Source organism: Oncorhynchus clarkii, chromosome 7, assembly GCF_045791955.1.
Source record: "Oncorhynchus clarkii lewisi isolate Uvic-CL-2024 chromosome 7, UVic_Ocla_1.0, whole genome shotgun sequence".
Lineage (NCBI taxonomy): Eukaryota > Metazoa > Chordata > Actinopteri > Salmoniformes > Salmonidae > Oncorhynchus > Oncorhynchus clarkii.
Window position 1 is genome coordinate 40518344 of NC_092153.1, and position 26289 is coordinate 40544632.

Genomic DNA, 26289 nt, shown 5'->3' on the forward strand with positions numbered 1-26289 from the left:
GGCATGGAAAAACTATGCATGTTGTGTGCAAGAGTGTTTTGGTCCATAGCAGGTTTCAATTGTTGTTCAACTACTGTTTCATTCTAAAACTGATCTCTACCCTCACACTGCAGGTGGACAAACTACCTCACCGGAATCCCCACCATTCCCAACACTCAAACCCCCAAACAACATGCCCCTGTCCTCCCCCCTTTCCCCCGGTCACCCCCGGAGCCTTGCCCTGGACCGTTCTCAGTCTGCTCCAGCCTACATGCGCCAGGCCGGGGCCCCAACACCATGGCAGAGCCAAACCCAGCCTGGTTTCCTGGGTCTCCCCATCCCTGGGCCCTCATCCCAGAACATAGCACCTACAGCCCAACAGTCTCCTCTCTCAGACCCAAGCCCTACCAACCCCACCCAGCGACTCCTACCCACCATCCCCACTCCCCCGGCTCAGGATCTGTCCACATGCACCCCTCCTGCAGACAAGTCTGTGACTGGCACTCCCACCCTGGGATGTTCAGACAGTCAGATCCCTCCAGAGATGTGTGTCTCTGAGAAGGCAAATAATGGCTCCCTGTTCCCCCTCCCAGAGGAAAGCCTCCCAATTCAGCCCATGGAGCAGGAGGACATGTCAGTCAACACCACAGATCACCGGACATGTCTGAGTAACCCAAGTCAGCAGAGTGGAGAAGGGGGTTCCCACCGTCCCATCTCTAATCCCCCATCACTCACCCTGGAGCCCTGTCTTTCTGGATCCACATCTGCAGAGATGGAGTCTCCCCCTGCCTCCTCCCAGAGCACTGTGCAATCAGAGAGGGACCAGCCAGAGGGGGAGCGCTGTCCCAACTCAGACCAGATCCCGTCTCTGGCCCAGGCCCTGCGGGAGCTCCATGAGCTGCTGGTGTCCAACAGCTGTGGCCTGTCCCCCCAGGACCGCAGTGTTTCCTGCTCCCCCTCACACAGACAGGACGCTGACGGACTGAACAACAACCACAACCCCACCGCAGAGCCCCAAACCCTGACGCCTGAAAACACCACACAACCCTCCCCCTTTACTGCCATTATAGCTGGTGCAGAACCATGCGATGCCAAAGCCAACCATGCTGCTGCTATGTCTGACAGAGGGCCTCCTCCTGACTGTGTCCTGCCAGGCACCTCTGGCCAGGAGCAGAGCCTGGAGACTAGGGACAGGGCAGAGGCTGAACCAGGAGCGGGTCAGGGAGAACTAGAACCACAGTGTCCAGACAACTCCAGGGGGGGAAAGAGGGCTGACGGGTATGGGCTAGATGCCAGTAAAAACAGAGGGACTGTGTCTGAGGTCCAGAGTCCCTCGCCCTCTTCACTCCAAGCAGACCTGGAGTTCAGGGAGCCCCCGGAGGGGCAGCAGGGGAGGGGCGTGGCAGACGGGAGAGCCTCTGCCATTGACAACCCAGACACTCCCGGCCTCCATCCTGAGCCAACACAGCGGAGCCCTCTGTCCATGGCTGTGGGTTCACCTGAGGATGACTCCGGCCTTTCGCCCCGCACTTCCCCTCCTCAGGCCCTGGGCCCCCAACACCCCTCCTCCTCTCCAGCCCCTCTCTTCTCTGCTCCACATCCCGTTACTGAACAGTTTCCGGTTGAGCACATCCAGAGGATCCAGACAGCTGGCTTCTCTGCCAGGGAGGCTGCAGAGGCACTGGAACAGGCCCAGGGCTGTGTGGAGCTGGCTCTGCTGGCTCTGCTGGCCCGCAAGATCACTGTGCCCACCTAGACACTCACGACATTACAATCATATGGGAGACCCAGGCTCTTGTCAACATTGGTTTCATGTGTACTCTTGTCTTATTGTTGATGGTGACATCTGAACCCCCTTGGCCTCGCAGCCACTACATGCTAAAGGGGAAATGCTTTTTGTCTCTTGGTTTCTCACAGACCATACAACAACTTATTTGTTCCTAGATTGAGCCAATATGATCGGAGTTGTGTTTGCATGCAGCAGTAGTTGGTGCCTATTTCATGGATTTTATAGATTGGTAGATTGATTTCCTTAATTCCCCCCCCTCGTTTAACCCTGTATATACGTATTTTATTCTAAACTCAATTGAACTGCCCCATTGACGAGACAATGTTGGTAAATGTTTACATTTGTATGTGAAATGGCATTTGTTTAAAGGGCTGAAGATGAACCTAAAATACTATGTTAAAATGTCCGATTTGTCAGCAGTATTATTGCTCCGCTAAACAATTAATTTGTTTTTAAATTGATGTTTGATTTTAACTCCGATTCTGATAAAACCCACCAGACAGTTAACATATTACACTGTGGAAATGACTGCATTTAAGAAGCATTGCTAACTGCTGATCTTTTGTCTTTTTCTGCCGATTGTTAGCATTTTGTAATATGACATTCTCTGTCATATGATTATTGCCAATGCTGGGGAACCTGGGTGTTTTCATGTTTAAAACAGCTTGCACAAGAAAATAAATCAAGCAGCACTCTTTTTACTTTCAGCACGACTTTGTTGATAGAGGAACATCAACATAGCCAAGGAGTTAAGAGTATTGAATATTTCTGGGGATGCAGGTAAAGGATGAGGTCTTCAAATATAACAGCATGTATAACATCTTTGGAAATGTGATATGGTCATTAATAGAGGGGGTTTGGTAGTTCATGTTCACTTTCAGACATCTATCATACATGTAGAACTGGAAACCTCTCCCACAGTCCAAGTCTACCCTATCCAGCTGTCAGATCATTCATTCATATATCCATTATCAACTTTTTTTATTTTTTATTGCATTATCTGGATCATATTCATATACCAACAACATCGTGGCAGGTTTAATTATTTAGATTTGATCTTGTACTCAATTTAAACTCCCAAATAAAGTAAAACTGGTTATTTGTATGTGTGGTTTTTGATATTTCTAAAGAATGGGTGTTGAAAGATTAGTCATGTTTTGCTAATCTGTCTTATATTTGTTCTTTGCTGCAAACGTACGAGTTAGTGAATTAAGCAGACTTGTTTTTGTCAGCTCTATCCTTATGGCAGGGCGAGGGGAAATTGATTATTAAATGGGCAGAAGGCACCACCTGTAGACTTGATCTGATGGAGGTTGAATCCGCGCCAAGCAAGGTGGGCCCTTTACAAGATTTGACTTCACAACCTATCGCCCAGGTTCAAAGAACACCAAAGCCGATGCCCTGTCCCAACTCTCCAATTCAGGAGAGGGTCCCATAATCCCTTCCTCTCGAGTCGTAGCCCCTGTGGTCTGAGACGTAGATGTGGACATTCCCCAGGCTCTGGAGAGGGAGCCCGCACCCACTATCTGTCCTCCTGAGTGCATCTACGTTCCGACAGGGATAAGACATCCGCTGCTGACCTGGGCGCGCACAGCTATCGTCGCTTGGCATCCAGGTATTTCTCGTACTACTCAATCGATCTCCGAGAAGTATTGGTGGCCTACCTTGGCGCAGGACGTTATTCGCTACGTCAACTCCTGTTCCGTTTGCTCAAACCAAATCCTCCATCTCCATTTGTTTTACATTTTATACCAACTTGTGTGTTATGGGGCTTTAGGCTGAGTGACTGCTCTGATACCTGCAGGTTTCTGCTGGGCCTGGAGTTGCGGTGATCTCTCAGGTTGGAGTCTTGCTCCATCACGACCCTATGTTCTGAACCCTCTACATGCCATATGTGACCAACATGATGCACCAGGAGACCATCATCACTCTATTGCTGTCAGTTTGTCTTGTCTGAAGATCATCATGGAGGCAAGCAGGCCTCGGAGTCTACAGCGACAGGAGCAGCAGTATTGGGTGGTGCAAGTCCCTGGCTCCACTGGTTGGGGGTCTGGTATAGAGGAATTTGTTGAGGTTAATGCTGCGGGTTTCTGAAGTCATTGCAGAGAATCCTGAAGCTGACTGAGCAAGACTCAGATCCCTTGTCTGAAAGAGGCCATTGAAGCCGTAGACAAGGTAGAGGTCAATTGTCAAATGGTTAGCCTACAAATCCTATGTTCTCTCTTTCTATCCTCCAATGCTCCGTGGAGACCAGGTGGTGACGGAGTGCGAAGAGGGGGTTCTGCAAATTGAGGAACTGGTTTACCCGGACAATGGATTTTGGCAATGTCAGTGTGTTACTACGTGTTGTGGAAGCTACTCTGAAAATGTTTACCAAGCTACAAATGACATCACACTGGAAGTTAAGCTACCCTTTAGAAAAATAGTTTATTTAACTGAAGTTACTTTGAAAAAGTAGTTCACTACATCCAAACTACATTATAAATCATCTCAATCTGAAATGTCAGACTACAAATTGCAAGAACATAATATCACTCTGGAGTCAGATGTTAACAGAATGTGTAATTTGGCCTAAAACACAAAAACTGAAAATTAAGCAGGTCTAAATGCCTCAAAAAAGAAATTCTTGCCTACTTCACCCATATTTTATTTTTGCAAAAAAAGTTGTGCATAGTTCCAGTAGTTAGCTATACTGCTACATGACAAAAAAAAAGTTCTTAACTACTGAAAACACTACCTGGATTTGAATTGAGTTTAACTACCACCATGCTACTGCAAAATGTATTTAAATTACTAAGTTTACCTATATGTAGTTCACTACTCCCCAACACTGGCTACTAATTGTATCACTTCTGTTTACCAAGATCACAACTTTGAAAAATGTGTAAATGCAGATTGATAAAAAAAAAAACACAGCCTGCTTCTTCTCCCTGTTTAACCTATAGGTGGCAGTGGTTCTTAAAAAGGAAAAACCCAACATTGCGATTCACCATTTACCTCAAGTTTCATTTTCCAAGCCTGGATGAATGCTTGTCCTCACAAAGTTGAACATGTTCAAAGGCCCAATAAACTCAAATGCAGGTCCTGTTTCTCCACAGTCCTATGTGAGAAGGTAATCCAGGATCTCTCTGTTGAGTGCACCACAGCAGTGGTGTAGGAGATGAAAACAATTGTCTCTCAACCTATTGGATTACATACATGTACCACAGTAGCAGCCTCTGAATGTGTGGCGACTGGGAGGATGGTAGACCTTGTAGCCACACAGTCCTGGTGCCACAGGTGCTCTGCCAGGCAGTTCAGTAGGGGGGCTACCTCACCCAGGTTACTGACGTTGCTGACGTCACCCCCCATACGGAACACAGGCAACCCCCAGACCTCCTGGAACCGAGTCACCTCTCTCTCCGTCACATCTGTATGCATGAACAGGTCAAATCTGAGGTCGCTGTCAAGAACAAAGAATTCTGGGTAGTGGATATTAGTCGGTCACAAAACGGTCAACTACACACACACACAAAGGGAACAATGTAAGGATACTTGGTGCCAACAACCAATTTCACAACTCTGTCGCAAGATTCAGACCCTCTGGCGATCTGATTGGACAGATCATCAAAGGACACTCGGTCAGTAAAGGAGAAGAGGAAGAGGATGGCATCCACCTGCTCCTTACAGGACTGAGATGCACAGGAAAAGGGAATTATATCATTTTTGTTCATATGAATCACCAAAACATTGTGCCGTTTTTTTTAATGCTACTATGCCTTTTTTCTGTGTTAGGTGAAGCTTGTGATACTTCAAGCATACCGGAAGCAAATGGTCAAATCGGCGTAAGGCGTTCTCTCCACAGTCCCATAGCTGCAAGCGGAAAAACAGAACACGGCCGCTCTCCCTCAACTTCACAGGCCAATATACCACTGTGGTCTCAATGCCTACAAGAACAGTTGTTACTTGAGAAACGTCCTGTAGCACATGTTAATTTAACCCACAATATCCAGGCATTATGCCAAATGTTCACAGCTGCACTAGGCCTACCTGTAGTTTCATAGTGCATGTTGGGAATATTGAATCCAGCTAGACGTGCAGCAAGAGCAGTCTTCCCCACCCCACTCTTTCCTGATATGAAGATCTTGTAGTGAACAGTGTCCACAGACACATTAGGGGGCATCACTATAGCCTCCAGAAGACCTGGAAAATTGTTTGAAATATATTTGCTGTATTAAAATGTAAAGTTAATGAATCAATATAAGGCTAACTGTGTACGGTATGATTTGTGGATGATATACAAGCAGGGCAATTTAGCAGCTACTAAGTCAAGAAACATACCAAAGTTTCTACGTTTTTTCTTGTGTAGAATCCTGCTGAAGAACTCCTTGCTATCTGCACTTCGGTGCCAGTCGGCTACAACAATCGACCCAGGATCGAGGACTTGTGCCATATCGTGTGGTTCGACTACGCACTGGCGTGGCATCTATAAAGAATCTGCTCTATGCACGTCTACAACCCGATAAGGAGTCCCTGCGTGAGTACCCGACCGGACCACCTGCACCTTTTGAAGTTCATGAATTATATTTTAACACACATTGACGTTACCGTAGCGCTGCGCGACTAAATTGTGAGAACGCTAACAGAGAACGGGAGACTAAAAATGAGCGTTGTTACCTTGACACCCAACCCAGCGTCTCGTCATCAACATTAAGACGTTTATTTTTCTAAGTACTTCCGGGTCACGGAATTTCCCTACATATAAGTCCCTCACGAAGTAGAAAAATGTAATTAACTTGTATTTTTTTTTAAATAATATATGCAAAATTGTCTAAACATTAACATATTTGTTCATATTTATCGAACATTTGCATTAAATGTTGGTTTTAAAACATTTTCCAAAGTCAAATAAATGCCTTCAATGCAAAACACTGTATATGAAAAACATATTGCTTATAGAGAAACAAGTATTATATGTGCCGATGTAAAAGTGGGGTTGGGAATACTCAGTAGGTTCAGTAGAGTGTTATATTTTTTATATATATGGTGTTATTTCATTGGGGACTCTGGTCTAAATACCCAGCAACACTTTGTACTCCACCAACTCCATAGCCCCCAATGCAATAAACTGTACGCCTATAAATGATTGATTTATAGAGTTATGAATAAAGTATGCTTTCTTTAAACCAAATGTACTTGCATTTCTATTGACTTTTTGAATACACATATAGTATGTTGTATATTTTCCAAAGTGTCCACCAGAAAGAAGATAATAAGGTATTTGTATTTTACATTAAAGGCATTTTGGTATGACAATGCGTCCTATGACACAGTGCTTTATTTGTGTCCAGGCACCCCATTTAAGCTGTTTGACCACAATAAAAGTCCAGCAACACTTCCTATGACCTTGCTTTTTGTTTAAACTCACCTGTTTTGTGTTCTAGGGACACTAGTGAGTAGACTTGACTGGACACACAATCGATTGTTTTTCCTGTACATTGCAATTTGTTTGTGCAATACAACAAAAATACAGTAAGACTTTTCTTAAACATTAAATTTCAAAATTGCATCCTTGAAAAATAACAACAGTAAATTAACAAGACTCATAAAATAAGCTTATATTTTTTACCAGTAGGCTATTATGTTATTTACATTAATTTACTTAAGCTCCAACCATTTCTCAATATTCTCCACCTTATAATATTATTGATCTTATATAAAGTAGTAATTCCATTTAGTTTAGCTTTTTCCCCGTGTAGTTATATATTTTTAAACGTTATGAACCATGCAAAGCCGCAAAAAAGATCATACACATAGCGTTTCACAGCGGACCTTTTATTTTGAAGGCAACATCCGAAAACCGTTCTGCTGCTGTGACGCTAATGACAACCTACTTCCTGCAACAAAAAAAAATACTTAACTTCCGGTTACTTTCAAAGTAAAGGCATTAATTTAAAATTTTATTGACTTCCATTGCTGGTGTTTGATTTGTTTATTCTGGAAATTATCTTAGAGGAACTGACAGACTAAAATAATAAACAAACATTGGGCTATATTAAAATCATTTAAAACATATACCAACTTAATGAATAAATTAGGCATTGTGGAGCACCATTTCCGGGGGCCTCATTCAAGAATAGATGTTGTCCTAAGGACATTATGCCCCACCCCATTCCCCAAGTTAGAATTTAATGTGAATTAAATTAAATTAATTATTTGAATACAATCATCTGAATTAATGCAACCAGATCTCTGTGTGTGTGTGTGTGTGTGTGTGTGTGTGTGTGTGTGTGTGTGTGTGTGTGTGTGTGTGTGTGTGTGTGTTTAAACTTTTTCAACGCCTCCCACATCCTATGGAAGACTAATTTCTTCTGGCTTTGACAGTCAGAGTCAGACAGCCACCACTGTTTTCCAATGAGGTTGTCACAGACATGGGATCCACATCCCCCGGCAACTGGCACTTGTGGGCAAAAGTGTTCCTAACCGTGCCATCCTCTGCTAGCTGGTGAGAACAAATGATGAGAAGAGGAGGAATGTAAGGAGATCAACAAAAAAACAGATTTGTACATTTGGTAACAAAAATAACTTATACACAAAAAGTGTTTGATGTACCGGAACTTCAGCTCACCTTCTCCGCATAGACTTCTATAAGGTTGTTTGACGATGTGATGATGACATCCTCTGGAGAGTATTCACTCACATCCACTGTGAACAGGTACATGTCTCCCATCGACTGGATCGTCCCCGTAGGATGAGAGTGGCCTGAAAATAACAGCCATTTACACCTCTGTTACCCCTCAGATGCACACTCACACTGCAGCTAGTTTTCATCCTCACCACAATTAACTGTAGTATTACATAAGCCCCTCTATTTCTTATCAATGTCTCCTGTAAAGTTAGTCATAACACAGGTAAAACAACACATCTTCTGAACGGACCTGCAACTTTAAGATCCTAAATTATTGTGGGAAGTTACCTTGAGTTCTCTCCATGCAGGATTTTGAAGTTGAAGTGAGGAGGTAGATGGTGGAAATGGCAAATATTCAGCAGTTTTCCACTGTATTAATCCGCCCAATGCTTTACTGTGAGGAGACTTCACTGTCCACTACAGCCCTCTCTTTTGTCCTCGCGTACCGTCTTTTATACTGTGTGTGAGATGGAGTCTGTTTTTGTTGGTGTGTGTGAGGCAGGGTGGGTGAATGTTTTGCTGCCTGGATAACCATGTGCAATATTTATCGTAGGAGAGAGAACGAGAGCTGGGGGCCAGTGGCTGTCGTTTCCTACACCTCTATCTCCTCTATTCATCTATCTTCATTTACCATTTAGGTCCGTCCAGAGCGCAAAACGGCATATTCTTTTGAAGAGGTACATAACAAGAAAAATAATAAATTAGCCCACACAGTTGGACATTAATAAAGGTTTGAGATAGCATATACAGTGGGGCAGAAAAGTATTTAGTCAGCCACCAATTGTGCAAGATCTCCCACTTAAAAAGATAAGAGAGGCATGTAATTTTCATTATAGGTACACTTCAACTATGACAGACAAATGAGACAAAAAATTCGAGATAATCACGTTGTAGGATTTTTAATTAATTTATTTCAAATTATGGTGGAAAATAAGTATTTGGTCACCTACAAACAAGCAAGATTTCTGGCTCTCACAGACCTGTAACTTCTTCTTTAAGAGGTTCCTCTGTCCTCCACTCGTTACCTGTATTAATGGCACCTGTTTGAACTTGTTATCAGTATAAAAGACACCTGTCCATAACCTCAAACAGTCACACTCCAAACTCCACTATGGCCAAGACCAAAGAGCTGTCAAAGGACACCAGAAACAAAATTGTAGACCTGCACCAGGCTGGGAAGACTGAATCTGCAATAGGTAAGCAGCTTGGTTTGAAGAAATCAACTGTGGGAGCAATTATTAGGAAATGGAAGACACACAAGACCACTGATAATCTCCCTCGATCTGGGGCTGTTGCTGGGCAAGATCTCACCCCGTGGGGTCAAAATGATCACAAGAACGGTGTGCAAAAAATCCCAGAACCACACGGGGGGACCTAGTGAATGACCTGCAGAGAGCTGGGACCAAAGTAACAAAGCCTTCCATCAGTAACACACTACGCCGCCAGGGACTCAAATCCTGCAGTGCCAGACGTGTCCCCCTGCTTAAGCCAGTACATGTCCAGGCCCGTCTGAAGTTTGCTAGAGAGCATTTGGATGATCCAGAAGAAGATTGGGAGAATGTCATATGGTGAGATCAAACCAAAATATAACTTTTTGGTAAAAACTCAACTCGTCGTGTTTGGAGGACAAAGAATGCTGAGTTGCATCCAAAGAACATCATGCGTTGGGGCTGTTTTTCTGCAAAGGGACCAGGACGACTGATCCGTGTAAAGGAAAGAATGAATGGGGCCATGTATCGTGAGATTTTGAGTGAAAACCTCCTTCCATCACCAAGGGCATTGAAGATGACAGCATGACAATGATCCCAAACACACCGCCCGGGCAACAAAGGAGTGGCTTCGTAAGAAGCATTTCAAGGTCCTGGAGTGGCCTAGCCAGTCTCCAGATCTCAACCCCATAGAAAATCTTTGGAGGGAGTTTAAAGTCTGTGTTGCCCAGCAACAGCCCCAAAACATCACTGCTCTAGAGGAGATCTGCATGGAGGAATGGGCCAAAATACCAGCAACAGTGTGTGAAAACCTTGTGAAGACTTACAGAAAACGTTTGACCTCTGTCATTGCCAACAAAGGGTATATAACAAAGTATTGAGATAAACTTTTGTTATTGACCAAATACTTATTTTCTACCATAATTTGCAAATAAATTCATTAAAAATCCTACAATGTGATTTTCTGGGGATTTTTTCTTCTCATTTTGTCTGTCATAGTTGAAGTGTACCTATGATGAAAATTACAGGCCTCTCTCATCTTTTTAAGTGGGAGAACTTGCACAATTGGTGGCTGACTAAATACTTTTTGCCCCACTGTAGATTCATGCAAAATAAACATGGTGGATGTGAAACATTGAAATGGATAAACACACTATGTGTTAATACTAAGTATTACATTTAGAAACGTTCTGTAATTGCTGTCCAACTCAAAATGATGAGTCAATTGTTCATTGAAGAGGAATGAACGCAAAGCCCCAGATACAGGGAATGTAGCAGGGGCTCAGTAGCCCGTGATGCATATTTGATGAAGTACAGTAGAGTGGAGATGTGACATTTCAGACTACCATGGTACAGTCACCAATTGACATCGAAGCGGACTCTGCTTCGACAACCGTATTAGCTAACTGTGTTATTTGAGATTGTTAATTGGATTCATTCTGACATTTCTTGACTTTAGTTCTGGATTATGTGTGTGCTTGTTTGACGTTTTACCGCACTGTTAGGAGCTAGTCAAACAAGCATTGCACTGCACCTGCTATAACATCTGGTAAACTGTGGACACAACCAACTTTGATTTGGAGGGTGGGTGTCAAGGAAAACTCCATTTCAATTCATCTATTTCAATCAAACATTCTTGCCTCTTTTTAACGTGTTTCATGTACCAAAATGTATTTTCTGCTCGTTGATTGAATTCAGACAAGCGATTCAGTCCCAAGGCAACGCTGATGTTGTTGGACTGAAAAATACATATTTACAAACGTGCCAGATCAGTGTCTTTTTTTAATAAAACAAATATAATAAATACAAAATACAATAAATATTAAATAATAATGGAAGAACCACTATAAGACTAGATGGAGGCAAACTGTAAACTAGAGAAATGAATGAAAAATGAAAAAAACGATTTGAAAATGTAAGAGAAAAGTATATGAGGTGGATTGCGGTCGGAATGGAACCTATAAAATCAAACGGAAAAGATAAAGAGTATCGGATCTCTTGCCCTGAGCGGAAATATTCCGAAGACCAATAAACCTGTCATTTTGAGTAGACAGGCATTCTCATCTATCCATCTGTTATTTCAGAGCCTCAAATCTTTATAAAAAAAACGAATAAGAGTCCAGAAGTCACTGGTGGAATAAGTGAGTGCTTGAGGAGGAGGGAGCCCTGGTCCTGGAATGCCTTGAATGTCTCTTGTTTGTCAGACTTCCAGTTCAGAGAAAAATACAAAGTGGGACCATCCTTCCTGTTCCCGAGTCATCACACGGCCATTTCAAAAGGCTGTGGTTTCCTATCTGCCATTATACAGTATTTCCACACTTGATTATATAAAACGTTCTTGATACATGACTTTTTCTGTAACCTGTAACCAGATCTCTCAGTGTCTCTTGTCATGGGGTACTTCAACGTTTTTACACGCCATTTCTGATTGGCTGGCTGGCGGGGTCCTCTTCAATCATGCCGCTGATCAGTCTAAAGCAGCGTAGTTCTGACATTAGTACACCCATGCTCAACCCAACTTGCTCCATTAAGTGTGACAGTGAAATGAGATGTTCAGTGCAGTCCTATTCTGGGGAATCTCAGGCTGGGGGGGGGTCTCACACGGCAAACACTGTACTGCAAGCACTAAGTGAGCTGATCTGGTCTTTAAGTCCAAGGATGCTGTAGGCGATTCTCTTCATGTGACCTGGTAACCTCACGCCAATGTTCCTGATGTCGCTGCGAGAGAAGGCAGATAGAGAGAGGAGCTGTTAAGGGAAAGTATAAAATATGATTGCCTTTGCGACTTCCGACCTGAACATGACACAGCAAAATATGGAAAGTCATATATTCCGTTGGAGCCGAGTACAATGATGCTTTTGAGGGTGGGGCAGTGAGGAATGGTATGGGGGTAATGAGATGGGCGGGGTGCGGGGGGCCGGGCGGGAGGGGGGGTGCAGCATTCAGTGAATGAGAGTGTCGCATTCCATTACTGATCGTGTGGCATACCGGACAACAAATGCTTAACAAAGATCTGAATACTTTTACTGTATGTTCAAATGTGGCAGGGTGCCAACTAAGCCCTGCAATGTGGTGAGGATGATGCATCTGTGCCATGTGGTCACTGAACATGTGTGTAGTACTTACTCATGCTTCATGGCCAGCACCTGCTCCATGGTTGTGATTCCAGCGCAGGCAAAGCTCTCAGTGTACTGGCTCATCTTGATGGACTCCAGCCATTCCGGCACAGACCTGAAGGGGGAGCCGTCACAGCCACTGGTGCTGGGGAGGCGGATGGACACACTGTGGGGTAAGAACAGGGAAATATATTGGTAAGTAAGTGTTACATTTACAGTATGTGATTTGAACAAGATAAACTGTCAAGTCCAGGGGAGATCAGCTTCATTCATTGGCATCTTACCGGGGATCAAAGTCAGCGATGGTTTTCAGAGACTCTGGGCTCCGGAGCAGTTTGTCCAGGATGTTAACGATGTCAGGGAACCGGGGTCGTTTGGAGCGATCCTGGAGCCAACACTGCAGCATTAGCTGGTAAACGGTGGATGGACAGTCCATGGGCGCAGGCAGCCGGAAGGCCTCGTTAATTGCCTTCATCACCTGAGGAGAGGAGGAAGCGGGGTTTAGACCGTGTTCTCCCAGAGCTTGTGTTTATTGCCCACTGTTGTCTTAGACCACGCCTAGGCCAACAGACTCTAAGAACATGTTTTGTGTTAATGTGTGGACACTTTTTTTTTAAATAAAGGAGAGCCGCACACTCTAGGAGCTCAGATGCAAAACATGTTTAAGTCCAACGTTTCGACAGACAAGCTGTCTTCATCAGGGTATAATGTGAGGACACTAACAGTTTTATGTGAAGAGGGACTGTGGGAACTATTTTGGCTTGGTGGCCTTGAGTGGGTTGTTTTAAACACTATGCACCCAGAATGAATACCCAGAGGTGATGCATCAGAGGCCTTGTGTTTAACCAAACCTACAGCACCCTGTCATTTCCCTGAGACGTGACAGATTAAGCGTAGGACCTACCTCATGGTTACTCATGTCCCAGTAGGGTCGCTCTCCGAAGGCCATGACTTCCCACATGACGATGCCGAAGCTCCATACGTCGCTGGCCGAGGTGAACTTCCTGTAGGCGATGGCCTCAGGGGCGGTCCAGCGGATGGGGATCTTCCCTCCCTGAAGGAACAGCAACAAGAACACATCATAAGAATGAGACTGAAAGGAATGTTTTCACCAGCTATTACTAACGTAAAGGTTTCAGGAGGCTCACTGATGGCATTATTAATCCATTGTTCCCAATAATATGTAAAGACATAACTAGGCTACAAATTGCAAAGCACATGGTAGATTGTGATACCCATACATAAGCATCAGTACTATGGAGGGTTGACTCACGCTGGTGGTGTAGGTGCCCTCGGGATCGTCTTCCAGCACGCGGGACAGGCCGAAGTCAGACACCTTGCACTCCAGGTTGCTGTTGACCAGAACGTTGCGGGCAGCCAGGTCTCGGTGCACGTAGCTCATGTCAGAGAGGTACTTCATGCCCGCCGCGATGCCACGCAGCATGCCCACCAGCTGGTACGAGGAAATCTCCCCATCGTGGTCCTTTAGATAGTTGTCAAGTGCCCCATTCTCCATGTATTCCGTCACAATCATGGCATGCTTGACTGCTTGAATAAATAAATAGAAAAGGGGCAAATTTTAGTTCTTCATGTCAACGAATGAGGCACATGGATAGGAGATGGGAGATATGGGACTCTGCTAGATAAGGACAATAACTCACAAATGACTATTCAGTGAATCAGTAGAGGATCAATCAGTAGTCAATCAGTGGCCATGTCCCAAATGATACCCTAGTCCCTTTAGTTCCCATAGGGATCTAGTCAAAAGTAGTGGACTATATAGGGCATAGGGTGCCATTTGAGACACCACCAGTTTCTGAGAGCAGGGACTCACACTTGGTGACGACTCCCTCCAGGCGAATTATGTTTTGGTGGGAGAACTGGCCCATGATGCTGGCTTCACTTAGGAAGTCCTGCCTCTGCTTCTCTGTGTAGCCTGGCTTCAACGTCTTGATGGCCACCGCCACCTCTCCTCTCCCTGGAGCCTTCATCAGACCGCGGTACACCTCACCGAACTCACCTGAGAAACGGAAACACACACAGAGATGAACACTAATACAGCAATCTTCATCTTGAGGTTTAGGGGATCGGAGAGATCTGTTCAAAATGTTACTGTAAACTGTTTGGACATTTACCGGCTCCAATGACTTTTTGCTTCGTGACCAGACTGGGATTAATCTCGCTGGCAAACTTCAGGATAGCCGTGTTGGGGTCCTCGTACGTGTGTGGGTCAACGTAGGTCTTCAGGGGCTTCAGTTGATCTTGAGGAAGTGTGAAAGACAATTAGTGAAGGCGGTGGAGATGGGAGATAATCTCTTCGGGTAGGACACGTCTCTAATCTAATCTAGGTACATATTCACGGGTGCTGTGGTTCTTACCTGAACTGGAGAAGTAGGGGTCCTCTGATCGCTGTCGGTGACGGAAGTTCAGTCTCCTGTTAGGAAGCACAGTAACTATCAGGACTGGTCAGACAATAGGCAATGCTAAGGCATTCATATCAAGGCATCCCTAACTAAATAGCCTAGAGACCCATCAACATGCTTCCTGTGGTGACTAGACAAGTTTAGCTAGAGCCACGACGTGGCTTTTCATTTCGTCTATCCCCTCTCAGGGTTGAACCGTGTCCATCCATTTTATCACAGGCAGGCTGCCGGAGTGGAAAGGGCAAGTTCGTTTTCAGCCACAGACTCAGTCAGCTACGGTTACAGTTTTCAACAGCTACTCTGGTAAAAAAACATCTTACAGATGGCATGGCATTACATTCTCAATCAGCTCTGGCCCGTGAGCCACCCATAATCATATACTATCTTAGGACAGAGGGATATGATAGCAGTAGTGTGTTCTAACCGTTTGTGTAGTAGTAGAACGACTACAACAACCAGCAGCATGATTCCTCCTCCTACTACAGCTCCCATGACCACCGTGGAGTTGCTCTGGATCTGAGACTCCGCTGAAAACCCCCAGAGAACACAGTTAGACCACAACACACTCGAGTGGCAAAGAAATCTTATTTGGACGTTGGAGAAAAATAACAGTCTCCAGTTTCTTGGGCACTTACCCATGGGCAGGGTCTTGAACTCATGCTCCATGCTGTAACTCCCTGGTTTCCCCTCTGGGCTGAGAGCCTGGACTCTGAACATGTAGGCCGTGCCAGGGGAGAGGTCACTGATCTGCACCGAACTCTTCTCAAGAACCAGAACTGTGTATGTGGTGACATCACGCTCACTGTCGTCCTCCTGCGCGGGACAGAGAGAGAGAGGAGGACTGAGAGGGGATTCACTATAGAGCTACACTAGTACTATTAGACGTGCTGTGTGTCAATTTCATGTGGGACTGATATGGAGAGATAGAAGACACAGAGAGAGAGAAAGAGAGAGAGAGAGAGGAGGGACGCGTGCCTTTGTATGTCTTACCTTCCTGCGGTACATGAGTTCATAGCGGTGGTTGACGTGGGATGGTGCTCGGCGGGACAGAGCCCAGGACAGAGACAGACTGGTGGTGCTCCGCTCGTCCAGACGGATGGACGTCACCTTGGGGGGATCAGTGAAGTGCAGAGCGGTGGTGATGATGCTGCTGGGTCTCTGGCTGCTGTACTGAGACACTCCACTGCGGGCCTCTACAGTGAACGTGTAGTTGAGATGGGGCTCCAGCTCGCTGACTGTCACCACGGTGTCCTGGAGGTCCGTGGGGTCGGGCTGAAAGCGGACCTTGTCCCCACAGGGCACACACAGGGCCCCGGCGCAGCGCTCACACACCACGCTGTAGCAAATGTCCCGGCGGCCTCCTGTCACCAGCGGCGGGCTCCAGGACAGCTGCAGCCTGCCGTCCGCTGACAGAGTGGTGGAGGCCAGGTCACGAGGGGCGCTGGGCGGGGCTAAAGGAGGAGGAAGAGGCAAAGAGTAGACAGAGTTATTACGAGACATTCCGACATGCTAATACACCCAATGAACAATCATCAGATTCCTCTATCACCACGACGATGACATGAAGACAATGTATTGTATGAGGGTATGAGGTAAACCATGGGTCGGCCACAGAATAACTGAAGGAAAAGCCGTAGAAGTGGCTAAAACCTTTGTTGGTGGTACGCCCTGCTGTAGCCGACTATCTGGCCATGGTTCTTACCAGAGCAGGCTGACGTAAGAGGGTCTGATGGGGAGCGGTAGAATCCCTCTGTACATGGACACAGGGAGGCGCCGGCTGTAGATGGCTCAGTATTCTCCGGACAAACCTCACAGGATTCACTGAACAAGGACGCTTTAAAGGAGCCTGGCGTACACGCTGAAAGAGAAAGGAGGGTCACTATTAGTCCTAGTACAATATGTATAGACACATTGGGGCGAGAGCGATTCAGTTACAACACAACAACACGGTATCTCTGTCAGTGCCCTGGGGCTTGGAAGGAAACTCAGGCTGCAGTTCAACTGTAACCAGACCTTTGTATTTAAACAGAATGGAATAGGATTTTCCTGACGATTTGCTTCCACTTGTCCTTTCCATCCTCAAGTTCCATCCTCAAGTCACACTTGTCAACTGGATGCCAAGGAAACACTAAGCACAGCAGATAATCACTCTGTCCTTCCCGTCACTTTTGAACTATAAAATTAAAATTGCATTTGTCACATGCGAACACAACAGGTGTTCGACCTTACAGTGAAATGCTTACTTTATAAGCCCTTAACCAAAAATGCTTTAAGAAGTAAAGATTTTTTTTTTAAATAAGTGTTTTGTAAAAAGATAGATAAGTAAAAAAAAAAATAGAAAATAAAAGTAACAAATAATTAAACAGCAGCAGTAAAATAACAAGCGAGGCTATATACAGGGGGCACCGGAACAGAGTCAATGTGCAGGGGAACTGGTTAGTCAAGGTAAATGAGGTAATATGTACATGTAGGTAGAATTAAAGTGACTAGGCATAGATTATAAACAGAGAGTAGCAGCAACGTAAAAGAAGGGTCTGGTTAGCCCTTTGATTAGCACTGTGAATGTAGACGTGGTTATTGTTTGAGGAGCCCTAGCAACATGGGCCTAGCAACATTGACCTGTAGAATATAGAGAAAAAATGTACCTTCCATTCCAGAACTTGTGGGGGTTAATGTGTGTGTGTGTGTGTGTGTGTGTGTGTGTGTGTGTGTGTGTGTGTGTGTGTGTGTGTGTGTGTGTGTGTGTGTGTGTGTGTGTGTGTGTGTGTGTGTGTGTGTGTGTGTGTGTGTGTGTGTGTGTGTGTGTGTATTGGACAGAAACCAGAATGCAAAGAAATGCAATGCAACGTTTCGCTTCCTTCCTTCCTCTTTTCCTCTGATGGCAAATGACAACATGCCAGGATGGAGCAGGGGGAGAGGAAGTCTGGAGGAAGAACTGCTAGAGGGGAGATGTTGTTGAACGACTGTGTTGTTGGAGCCTAAACGCAAACGTTCTTTTTGTGGGATCGACTGTTTACTTTAAGAACGCGTAAGAATGGTTCCTTTGAGCTATCTCCTCTCTCTCTCCCTTTATTCTCATGTCTCCCCAGGGGATCAGTCTTTCATCTGGTCTCTATAGGGAAGAGGGTGACCTGTGATGGACAAGAGGGATCCGCCGGTGACTTAATCACTATGGCCGAAGGACCTTTGCGTTACAACCAGCCCCACAATAAAAGAATGGGGACGAGATTTTGAGTTTGAGTAGGGGGGGGGGGGGGGGGGGGGGGTTGAGATGAATAGATGGATGTTTGGGGGATGGGTTAAAGTCTAAAGTACCAACAGGAGTTCTCTCTGGGGAGTCACCCGGGGAGTGTGGGGGTGTATAGGGCCCCTCGCGCATAAGAAAAGGAGGCCAGCCTATTTCATCTGAAAAAGGAGCAGCAGGACTCCTGTCACGTATCAACGCACCCCCACCCCTATTCATCTATTGTGACTGGGTTTGGATTGAGTGGTGCCATAAATAAATTGTGTTGAATCATCAGAGCCCTTAAAACGGTGGCGTGCGCGTTGCGTATATCAGTGGCACGAGAGCAATCTTTCCAGAACGTTCAAGTCGCAGTGGGTTAAACTTCAGCGGACTAAAAGTATTTGAAAGATATGTGTTATTATGCATGTGTTAACGCGGTTGTTTGTCATTGACGCATTGTGTTAAGTGTCATTTAAAAAAATATATATATTCTTGCAAACTTAAGGACATTCAAATATCTGACTCAGATAATGCCTCACTAACAGTGGGGACCTTGGACTGAAATAACGCCTCACATTGTCCCGGTTGATCTCTTCATGTGCGGCTGTGCCCTTGATGAATGAGCGGTGGTGGCAGTGGCTTCTATTAATTGAATATGTGTTTTGCTCTTTGTGCCGGCCCATTGTTCTAACGAGTGGGAACGAGGATTAAAGAGCCCGTGGCGTGTGTTAACGACCGGATGAGTGGAGTGAAGCAGGGCATGTCATCCTTCTAAAAGCTGTCCTGTTGCTCCACACTAATCCTCTTGACTAAATTACACTCCACACCTAACTAAGCACCCGGCGGTCCCACACATCTAACTAACCCAGCTCTCATGAGACCACCAACTATCCACGAACCACTAACTCCCCTCCCTCGCGACTTCACACAGAGTCATGGACAACCTGCTTATTTGAGTCAGCCCGGTCCAACATTCCCCTTTAATTCCTCGTTCCCAGCGGATCCTCTCCGGAGGGCCTTTGGTGAAATCCCATAAATACATTGTCATGGACAGGAACGTGTTTCTGCTTGACTACACAGAGAATGAGGATATGACTCGGTGTAATAAATCAGTGTAATAATTAACTGAACAAGTTTGTCACGTCCACTTTATTTGGCCATTTTCTGGACTTTCTGGTCGTTTCGATTTTTTTGAAAGATTGGCCTAGGTCTCGATAGGTATTATGACAACTGAGTGTGTGCCCCCCCCCCCCAATTCCCTAATACATTTTTTGGGACGTATTGGCTTCAGGCTTTGAGGCGTTATGACAACCGCTGTACAATAATCTTTCTCTTTTGTTTTTTACAAAGGTGACAAAAACGTGTTTCCTGTATCCTGATCACAAGGTTGTCCAGCAGGGTTTGGAATCTGACTTTTTCCTGGTATTAAAACATACCCCTTTCCTCTCCAGGACTCCCTGACAATTTCCGCTTCAGGTGGGGAATTCTGGACCTGGAACATTCCTGAGCTTGGCCTTCCCCCCTTTCGCCTGGAACTATCAGCCCCTTTGAAGTACTCTTCCTCAGGCTTAGAGCTATGGTGGACTACTTTCTCAATGTTTAGATAAATGGAAGTGTTTCTTCTCTGTCGTAAGGTAACAACATGTCAAACTATGAGCTAAATTGATTACCTGGCCTATATAAATCTCAACTCTGGACCTCAAAGCCAGTTCCACTGCATTTTTTCATTGTTCCCCTCTAATCAGGGACTGAATTAGACCCGGGACACCAGGTGTGTGCAATGAATTATCAGGTACAGAAAACCAGCAGACTCCGGACCTCGTAAGGTAAGAGATGAATACCTCTGGTCTATAAACTACTGTAATAGGGAGTAAAAGAGATACAATCTAACTAGTTCTGTCACCCAAGGTGACTAGAATCTCTGGCTGTTGAACAAGGGAGCCTCTTGTCTGTCAGAAACCACAGACTGACTCAGTCTACCCTTCCTGACTGAGATGGGCGTGACGGCACAGTCCCTGTAATCTGTGGTTCACCGCAGCCATGGCTACAGGCGCACACAAATAGCTGTGTGGAGAAGACACATCACTCAGGTACTCTTCAGTCGGCACATCGAGCCACACTGCTCTCCTCAGTCAATCAGTACAGGAGGTGACGTGAGGGTGAAAGAATTCCTTTCAGAAATCCCCACAGTTCACTGAGCATACAATCATGTAATGTTCCTCCCTCGCTGTCTCTCCTTCCCCGTCTCCCTCCCCTCCCATGTTTCCTCCTGATAGCTTAACACACCACACCCTGGAATACCAAAGACATGGCGACTTCCATACAAACAATGTGAGCAAACATCCCATTTCAATTTCATTACCGTAGTGTGTTCTTTCTAGGAGTACTCAGTGTCCTTCTCAAATAGACCATTTAAAACATACAAATGTCTCTCATTCTACCAGTCTCCTCGCCTAAAAACCCCCCAGATTGGACGGTTTATAAGCATTTGCACGTTCTTAAACAACAACATTCTTATTTAAACTTAACACTCTTAAGCCTCAAGCCTCTATAGTCAGATTTCTCTTGTCCAGTTTTCCTTGTCTATAAAACAGTATCCTCCTCACCCACCTCATTCCTAAGTATGAGAGACAAACGCAGTGGAAAGAATGTTGGCCAACAGCAACAGGTATGATTACCAGGAGACCTCTTAACCGCAGTCAAAACGTTCAAAAAACTTCCTCTATACTTATTCATCTCTGACATATTCTCCCAGACAGTCCCTCTCTCTGTTCCTCTCCCATAATATGTTTGGAAATAGTGCTACAATCCTAAAACTCTGTCATTGGTGTTATAGAGCAACTTAATCAAAACAAAACAAAACAAACAAAAACTTGTCCAAACACCTTCCCCTGTTTTCTCTAAATTCATTCCTCTGAATCCAGAAAAATGCACCGTTTTTATTTCTGAGGTGTTTGAAATCACTGAAGAAACTACAATTAACATTCCCATGCAGTCATTTCTCAAACCCAGTCAGGGTGGTGGTTAGGCCCTGTGCTTCTATAAATACAGCTACTGTTTAAAACTAACGCCCAATACAACAGAGCCCGTTTTAGGCCAACACTACAACAGGCAGAGGGTCGGGGTGTGTAGAGAGATGCAATATGTGAAGCCTGGCTGTAAGTCTTACCTTGGCAGGAGTCTCCAACAGCTTCATAGCCTGCGCGACATTGGCACTGTCCCACGGGCACCACCCACTCTCCCTCAGCTGTGCAGTAGATGCGTGGGGTGGCCTGGCTCACTGCGTTCTCAACACATGTTCCCTCCACCTCCCTCAGGGCGTCCGCCACCGTCTCTGGGAAGGCGGCCAGGCTCTGCACGGTGGACGGGCACGTCTTGTAGTACACCCTGACGGAGAGCAGTGCCACGCACGCTCCCATGTCCTGAAAGGCCAGGTAGAAGCCCTTCCTGGATAGAGGGGCCACTGCCCGTGTCTCCACGTTGACCTTCAGCGCCCCGCGGCCTCGCGTGATTTCGTCCGGCGCGATGGTGGCCACTTTGCGGAACTGGCCCTTGCGGAAGATGGTGCCCACGTCGGCATCGGCCTCGGACATGTGCAGGTTGAAGGTCTCTTTGCAGGCGAGCGAGGCGCCGTGGAAGGTGTTGCAGTCCCGCATGACAAAGCGCAGCTCCACAGAGACGCGGGTGGTCCCTGGGCGTCGCTGGATGAAGGTGGTTCGGAGCCAGTTGTCCTGCTCCCCCGCGTCGATGTTACACACACTGTAGGTGTACAGGAGGGAGCCGTTCACCACTGTCTGGACTATCTCCCACTGAAACAGAGGGAGAACAGGGGTTGAGTTTAACACAATGTACAGGACAAGGGTCACTGTTGCAAAAGCAGCAAACAGAAGTGAGGGAACGAGGGAGAGGGTTTAAGAGAATGTGAATACCGTCAAGGGGGTTCTGTTCTCGTCAAGGATCCGTTTGCTGTTTTATTCATGAAACAACTGTTTGCCTGCTGAGAAGCCTATAAAATGCTCAAGCTTAATTTCCTGCTACTTTTTTCCACATGCCAGGGAAGGATTTGATCTGGACTTGTGCCGTGCTAAACGACGTGTGTGGCTTCCACAAACAGATGTGAGTGGCTGTGTGAGACAGACATAACACTAAAACCCAAACTCTTGTGGAATACCAAGCATTAAGGCAGTTAAACTGTTTGTTTTTTTATAGGCTCATGGAAAAGACATGGCAGCAATATTGGCTACAATTAAGTCTGTTTTAAGAGAGAGAAAATAAGGAAACGCTTGCCTGGTAGCAGTATTTAAAGGCATCCATTAATTAAGCACAGAGCTTTAAAAGAATAGCCATCCTGAATTATTTTAACACCTCAGATGGCTGCCACAAAGGCATATTTCATTAGACCATGCACAGTGAGTGCTTTATTCCAAGTCTGTTTCGTGGACTTGGGAGAGCAGTAGGAGAAACTTAGTGTGTGCGAAGGAAGAGACGATAGATATAGATCAAAGACAAGGACAATGTGCATTCTTAACACTTCCACTCCAAAGTCAAATTGAAATGTGCTTCAAAAGTTTGAGGAGGTTTGGTGAGAAGGGGTGAAACATCATAAAACAGGGGGGGGGGGGGATCCAATAGAATGCATTGGACGATCTGTAAACCTCATGGTCACAAAAGAAAAGTAGTCAGCACACTGCCACTAACCACGTCCCGTTGCTTTTTTTAGACAGTCAACCACACAACTATAGATAGAGGGATGCCTTTCTCCCACACAACCCATCTGCCTTCCTTTCTTATTCCCCTAGTCTTATGTTCCACAGTGACTGACGGGAGCCTCCCACATTCATATCACCGCTTTATATCAAATAAAATAACGTTTTTTTGTGGAGTACTGTAGGAATTATAACAACTTGTTGGCTCTATGCAAGAAAAGTGACTTCTGTCCTGTGAATTCAGATGCAGCTCTTACCCTGGAATTTATATGACATTTATGGTTGTATTATTAAAGGGTTGCTTTAAAACCAGTAATGGCTGACTTTGCGAGCTGCCACTCATTCCATCTTTCCCAGAAAACTATTCTGAAGGAATGAGAGTGAAGAAAATAGCTCGCATTCTACTCCTCTGGAGAGCAGAACTTATGACCCTTTTAAAACATGCTACTTAAACATGTGGCTTGGAATCAACATTGTGTGACATCTATTCTATGTTAACCACCATTGGGTACTAGTAGGGGAAATACATCTTACGATCAATGTCATTTTTTGAGTCCTAATCGACCATCTGGTTAGACTACGTAAATCCTTATAATTCCTCACTTCAAGATATAACTACTCACCCCTTCTTCATGTGGCCAGGGCAACCAGCCCAACTCTCCCCCAGAAGCTTTCATATCCAGCAGCACCTCTACAGAAAGACAAATAGAGAGCCCTATTAGAAAACATTCTTAATTCATATGAGGACATATGGTGTTTATAAGCAATTGAACATGTGTAGTTAGCAATGTAATTAGCAATGGACAAGTAATACTACTCTTCAACTGGTTTATCAAAGTTACTTTGTTTCTCTGAGCCAACAATTATTACAGTAGAAATACCCAGAACTAGATTAACCGAATAGGCCCAATATCATGCCACCCACTGCATTGAAGAGGACATGCCCTGGCATGACAAACCTGATTAAATAAACCGTCAACTATTAATTACTATATGTTTGGATGAAGAAAGCTGAGAAAAGCGTGGGAAGTTAAAAAGCATGATAAAGGGAGTGAAAATAGTTGGGATCATCCCTAAGAACCAACGGAAGTCCGACACAGCCTACACTCATATCCCCTCTTTCTTCAGTACAAGACCCTGTCCACTCCAATATTGAAACTAAAAGCTTCTTATAACCATGTGGAGTAATATTCCTTCCTTGAAACCTGATCAAATAGCAATATTACCTAGTTTTATAAATGAAGAATACTGAGAATGATCATTACTGCATGTTTGAAGTAGCCAAGTTAGTTTACACAGTAAATTAGCCAGTGTTGATTTTTTAATGTTACATTTCTAGTGTTGATTCAATAGTTAAATTCACTCTGTAAGAGTGAAATTAACACTCAGTGGTCTAAAGATAATCCTAGTGTCGGTGTTAATAACCAGAGTTATTGTCTTACACTGTGGAGAAAACAGTCCCATCAAAACCACACCCATCAGTGTCATTTCCCAGCATGCTCTACTGCGAGTAGATTTTTTTAGGATTGTTTTTAATGTCTGTGTTTTTGCATGTACATTGATTGACTTATTAATGTTATGGATCACAAAGGCAAATATATCAGTTAGTTTGATTTATTGCACTCGTTACTGATATGGTTGTTCCAGTTTAAATGGTTTAGGTAGTCTCCTTTATCAATTTCCATTATCCTGACAGTCATTCTGAATGCAGGTGAATAAAAACTACAACTTTTGAATATCCTAATTATGTCTGGATTCCAACAGGAATTACACATCACTTTGCAAGCCAGCATAATGTGACTTGCAGGCTGATATGGCCTGTAAACCAGGAGTTTCCTAACACCACTGAGTTAGGATAAAACTAGGCCATTAAAGTAAGGTGTATGTATGATATACGTCATGTATATTGTCAGAGTTTCATTTCAATGATAGCATACACCTAGGAAATCATTTGGTGAAAATCATAGGCCTTTTAAAAGAACAACCATGCCTGTGTCACTAACAAATAGAGTCATGGGTGGTAACTCTACAAATGTGTCTTTACTCAATACTCCATTTCATTATATTGCACTCCAGAGTTGAGTGAAATACTAATTAGTTTACTCCAGTGTATCGTGAAATCCTTAATATTTCATTCCAGTGCATTGTGAATTTCATGCAGCCAGTCTTAATGTTCTACTCTGTATAGGGTTACAGAAACACTGTCTAAATGTAAACATTTTAACACTTTTGAAAGTGTGAACATCACTTTGTTGAAAGTGGATGCATATACACACTGCAAAAGTGTTCAAATCAACACTAACAGCGAGTTACTTTCACACTTCTGATTTGGCTGTGTACAATTTACTGGCTTTCTTTAACTCAACAAAGGCTAATTCTTAGACAATTTCTAAACAATTTACAACCATCTTCATCATTTCACCATGTTTAACAAACAGTGCATTAAATATTTTTCAATAGCCTATGGAATTGTTAGAGGGGTCTTTCCCCACATTGACAAGTTATCATAGGAATAATAACGCACTGAAATTGAAATAAAAATATATTGTGAGGAGAAAAGCTTAAAGTTAACACTGTATTAGCACTGTAATATACAAAACATATACAATAATATTACAAGAGTGCCATGTCACAGCCCAATCCCCCAACTCATCAAACCTCACAATCATGTGGGGCCACAAAGCAAAGCTCTTTACATACATATTTTAAGACGAAAAATGTTGCACTTACGTTCTTTCGATTGAAGAGTAATAAACACGTGGTTAATAAATACATACAAAAACAAAGAACAACAACGAATACGACGGAAATCCATTTCTTTAACTTTGACGGGAATTACTCTGTGTGCGGATCTCGTAATATCGCCGAACTTCTGTGAGCGCTACCGTCTACTGCCCTTGTTACAGCCGAACGTCCCATTGAGAAACAGGTGGCGTCATGAGCTCCGCCTTTGGGAATGTGGACTCAATCCATATATGGTATGCCGAAGGGTGGGGTCATCTCATTAGACTCTGAACTACCTGTGTAGAGCGGATGTGTATTCAGTGAAATGACTGTACCCCGAGCATTTCGCTTTTTTTATGAAATTAATAATATTGTGCTGTCTATTTGTACATTTCCTTCAAGAATACACTGCACACGCACATGCATACACACACACAGACTATTCTGCCTC

At 44.5% G+C, this 26289-nt stretch overlaps 3 protein-coding genes across 5 annotated transcripts in view; 1 reads left to right on the forward strand and 2 right to left on the reverse strand.

Moving 5' to 3' along the window:
- Window positions 1-2871, forward strand: part of LOC139413288 (protein DDI1 homolog 2-like) — a 28875-nt gene extending 26004 nt beyond the window's left edge. For both annotated transcript variants that reach the window (XM_071160491.1, XM_071160490.1), the window contains one exon: window positions 114-2871. Coding sequence is in view for 1 of the 2 variants with exons in the window: in XM_071160490.1 (XP_071016591.1) it covers window positions 114-1735 (1622 nt within the window). In the remaining variant the exon portion in view is untranslated. The remainder of the gene's footprint in view (window positions 1-113) is intronic.
- Window positions 2872-4170: 1299 nt separating this feature from the next.
- Window positions 4171-6476, reverse strand: LOC139413289 (ciliogenesis and planar polarity effector 2). The gene is made up of 5 exons (XM_071160492.1): window positions 6089-6476; window positions 5798-5950; window positions 5570-5694; window positions 5303-5439; window positions 4171-5201 (listed from the first exon to the last, which is right to left on the reverse strand). The coding sequence occupies exons 1-5, from the start codon at window positions 6231-6233 to the stop codon at window positions 4946-4948; spliced, it is 816 nt and encodes a 271-aa protein (XP_071016593.1). The 5' UTR covers window positions 6234-6476; the 3' UTR covers window positions 4171-4945.
- Window positions 6477-11405: 4929 nt separating this feature from the next.
- Window positions 11406-25989, reverse strand: LOC139414237 (ephrin type-A receptor 2-like). 2 transcript variants are annotated; one of them, XM_071162136.1, is made up of 15 exons: window positions 25845-25989; window positions 23738-23805; window positions 21578-22217; window positions 16885-17040; window positions 16173-16633; window positions 15818-15995; window positions 15607-15709; window positions 15138-15193; window positions 14895-15020; window positions 14594-14779; window positions 14033-14304; window positions 13664-13813; window positions 13044-13237; window positions 12770-12925; window positions 11406-12361 (listed from the first exon to the last, which is right to left on the reverse strand). In XM_071162136.1, exons 1-15 carry the CDS (start codon window positions 25927-25929, stop codon window positions 12241-12243), a joined length of 2952 nt encoding a protein of 983 aa, XP_071018237.1. In that variant the 5' UTR covers window positions 25930-25989; the 3' UTR covers window positions 11406-12240. The 2 variants fall into 2 exon arrangements, with proteins under 2 accessions (XP_071018237.1, XP_071018236.1); XM_071162135.1 differs by having other exon boundaries at window positions 14033-14307.
- Between the last annotated feature and the right edge of the window lie 300 nt (window positions 25990-26289).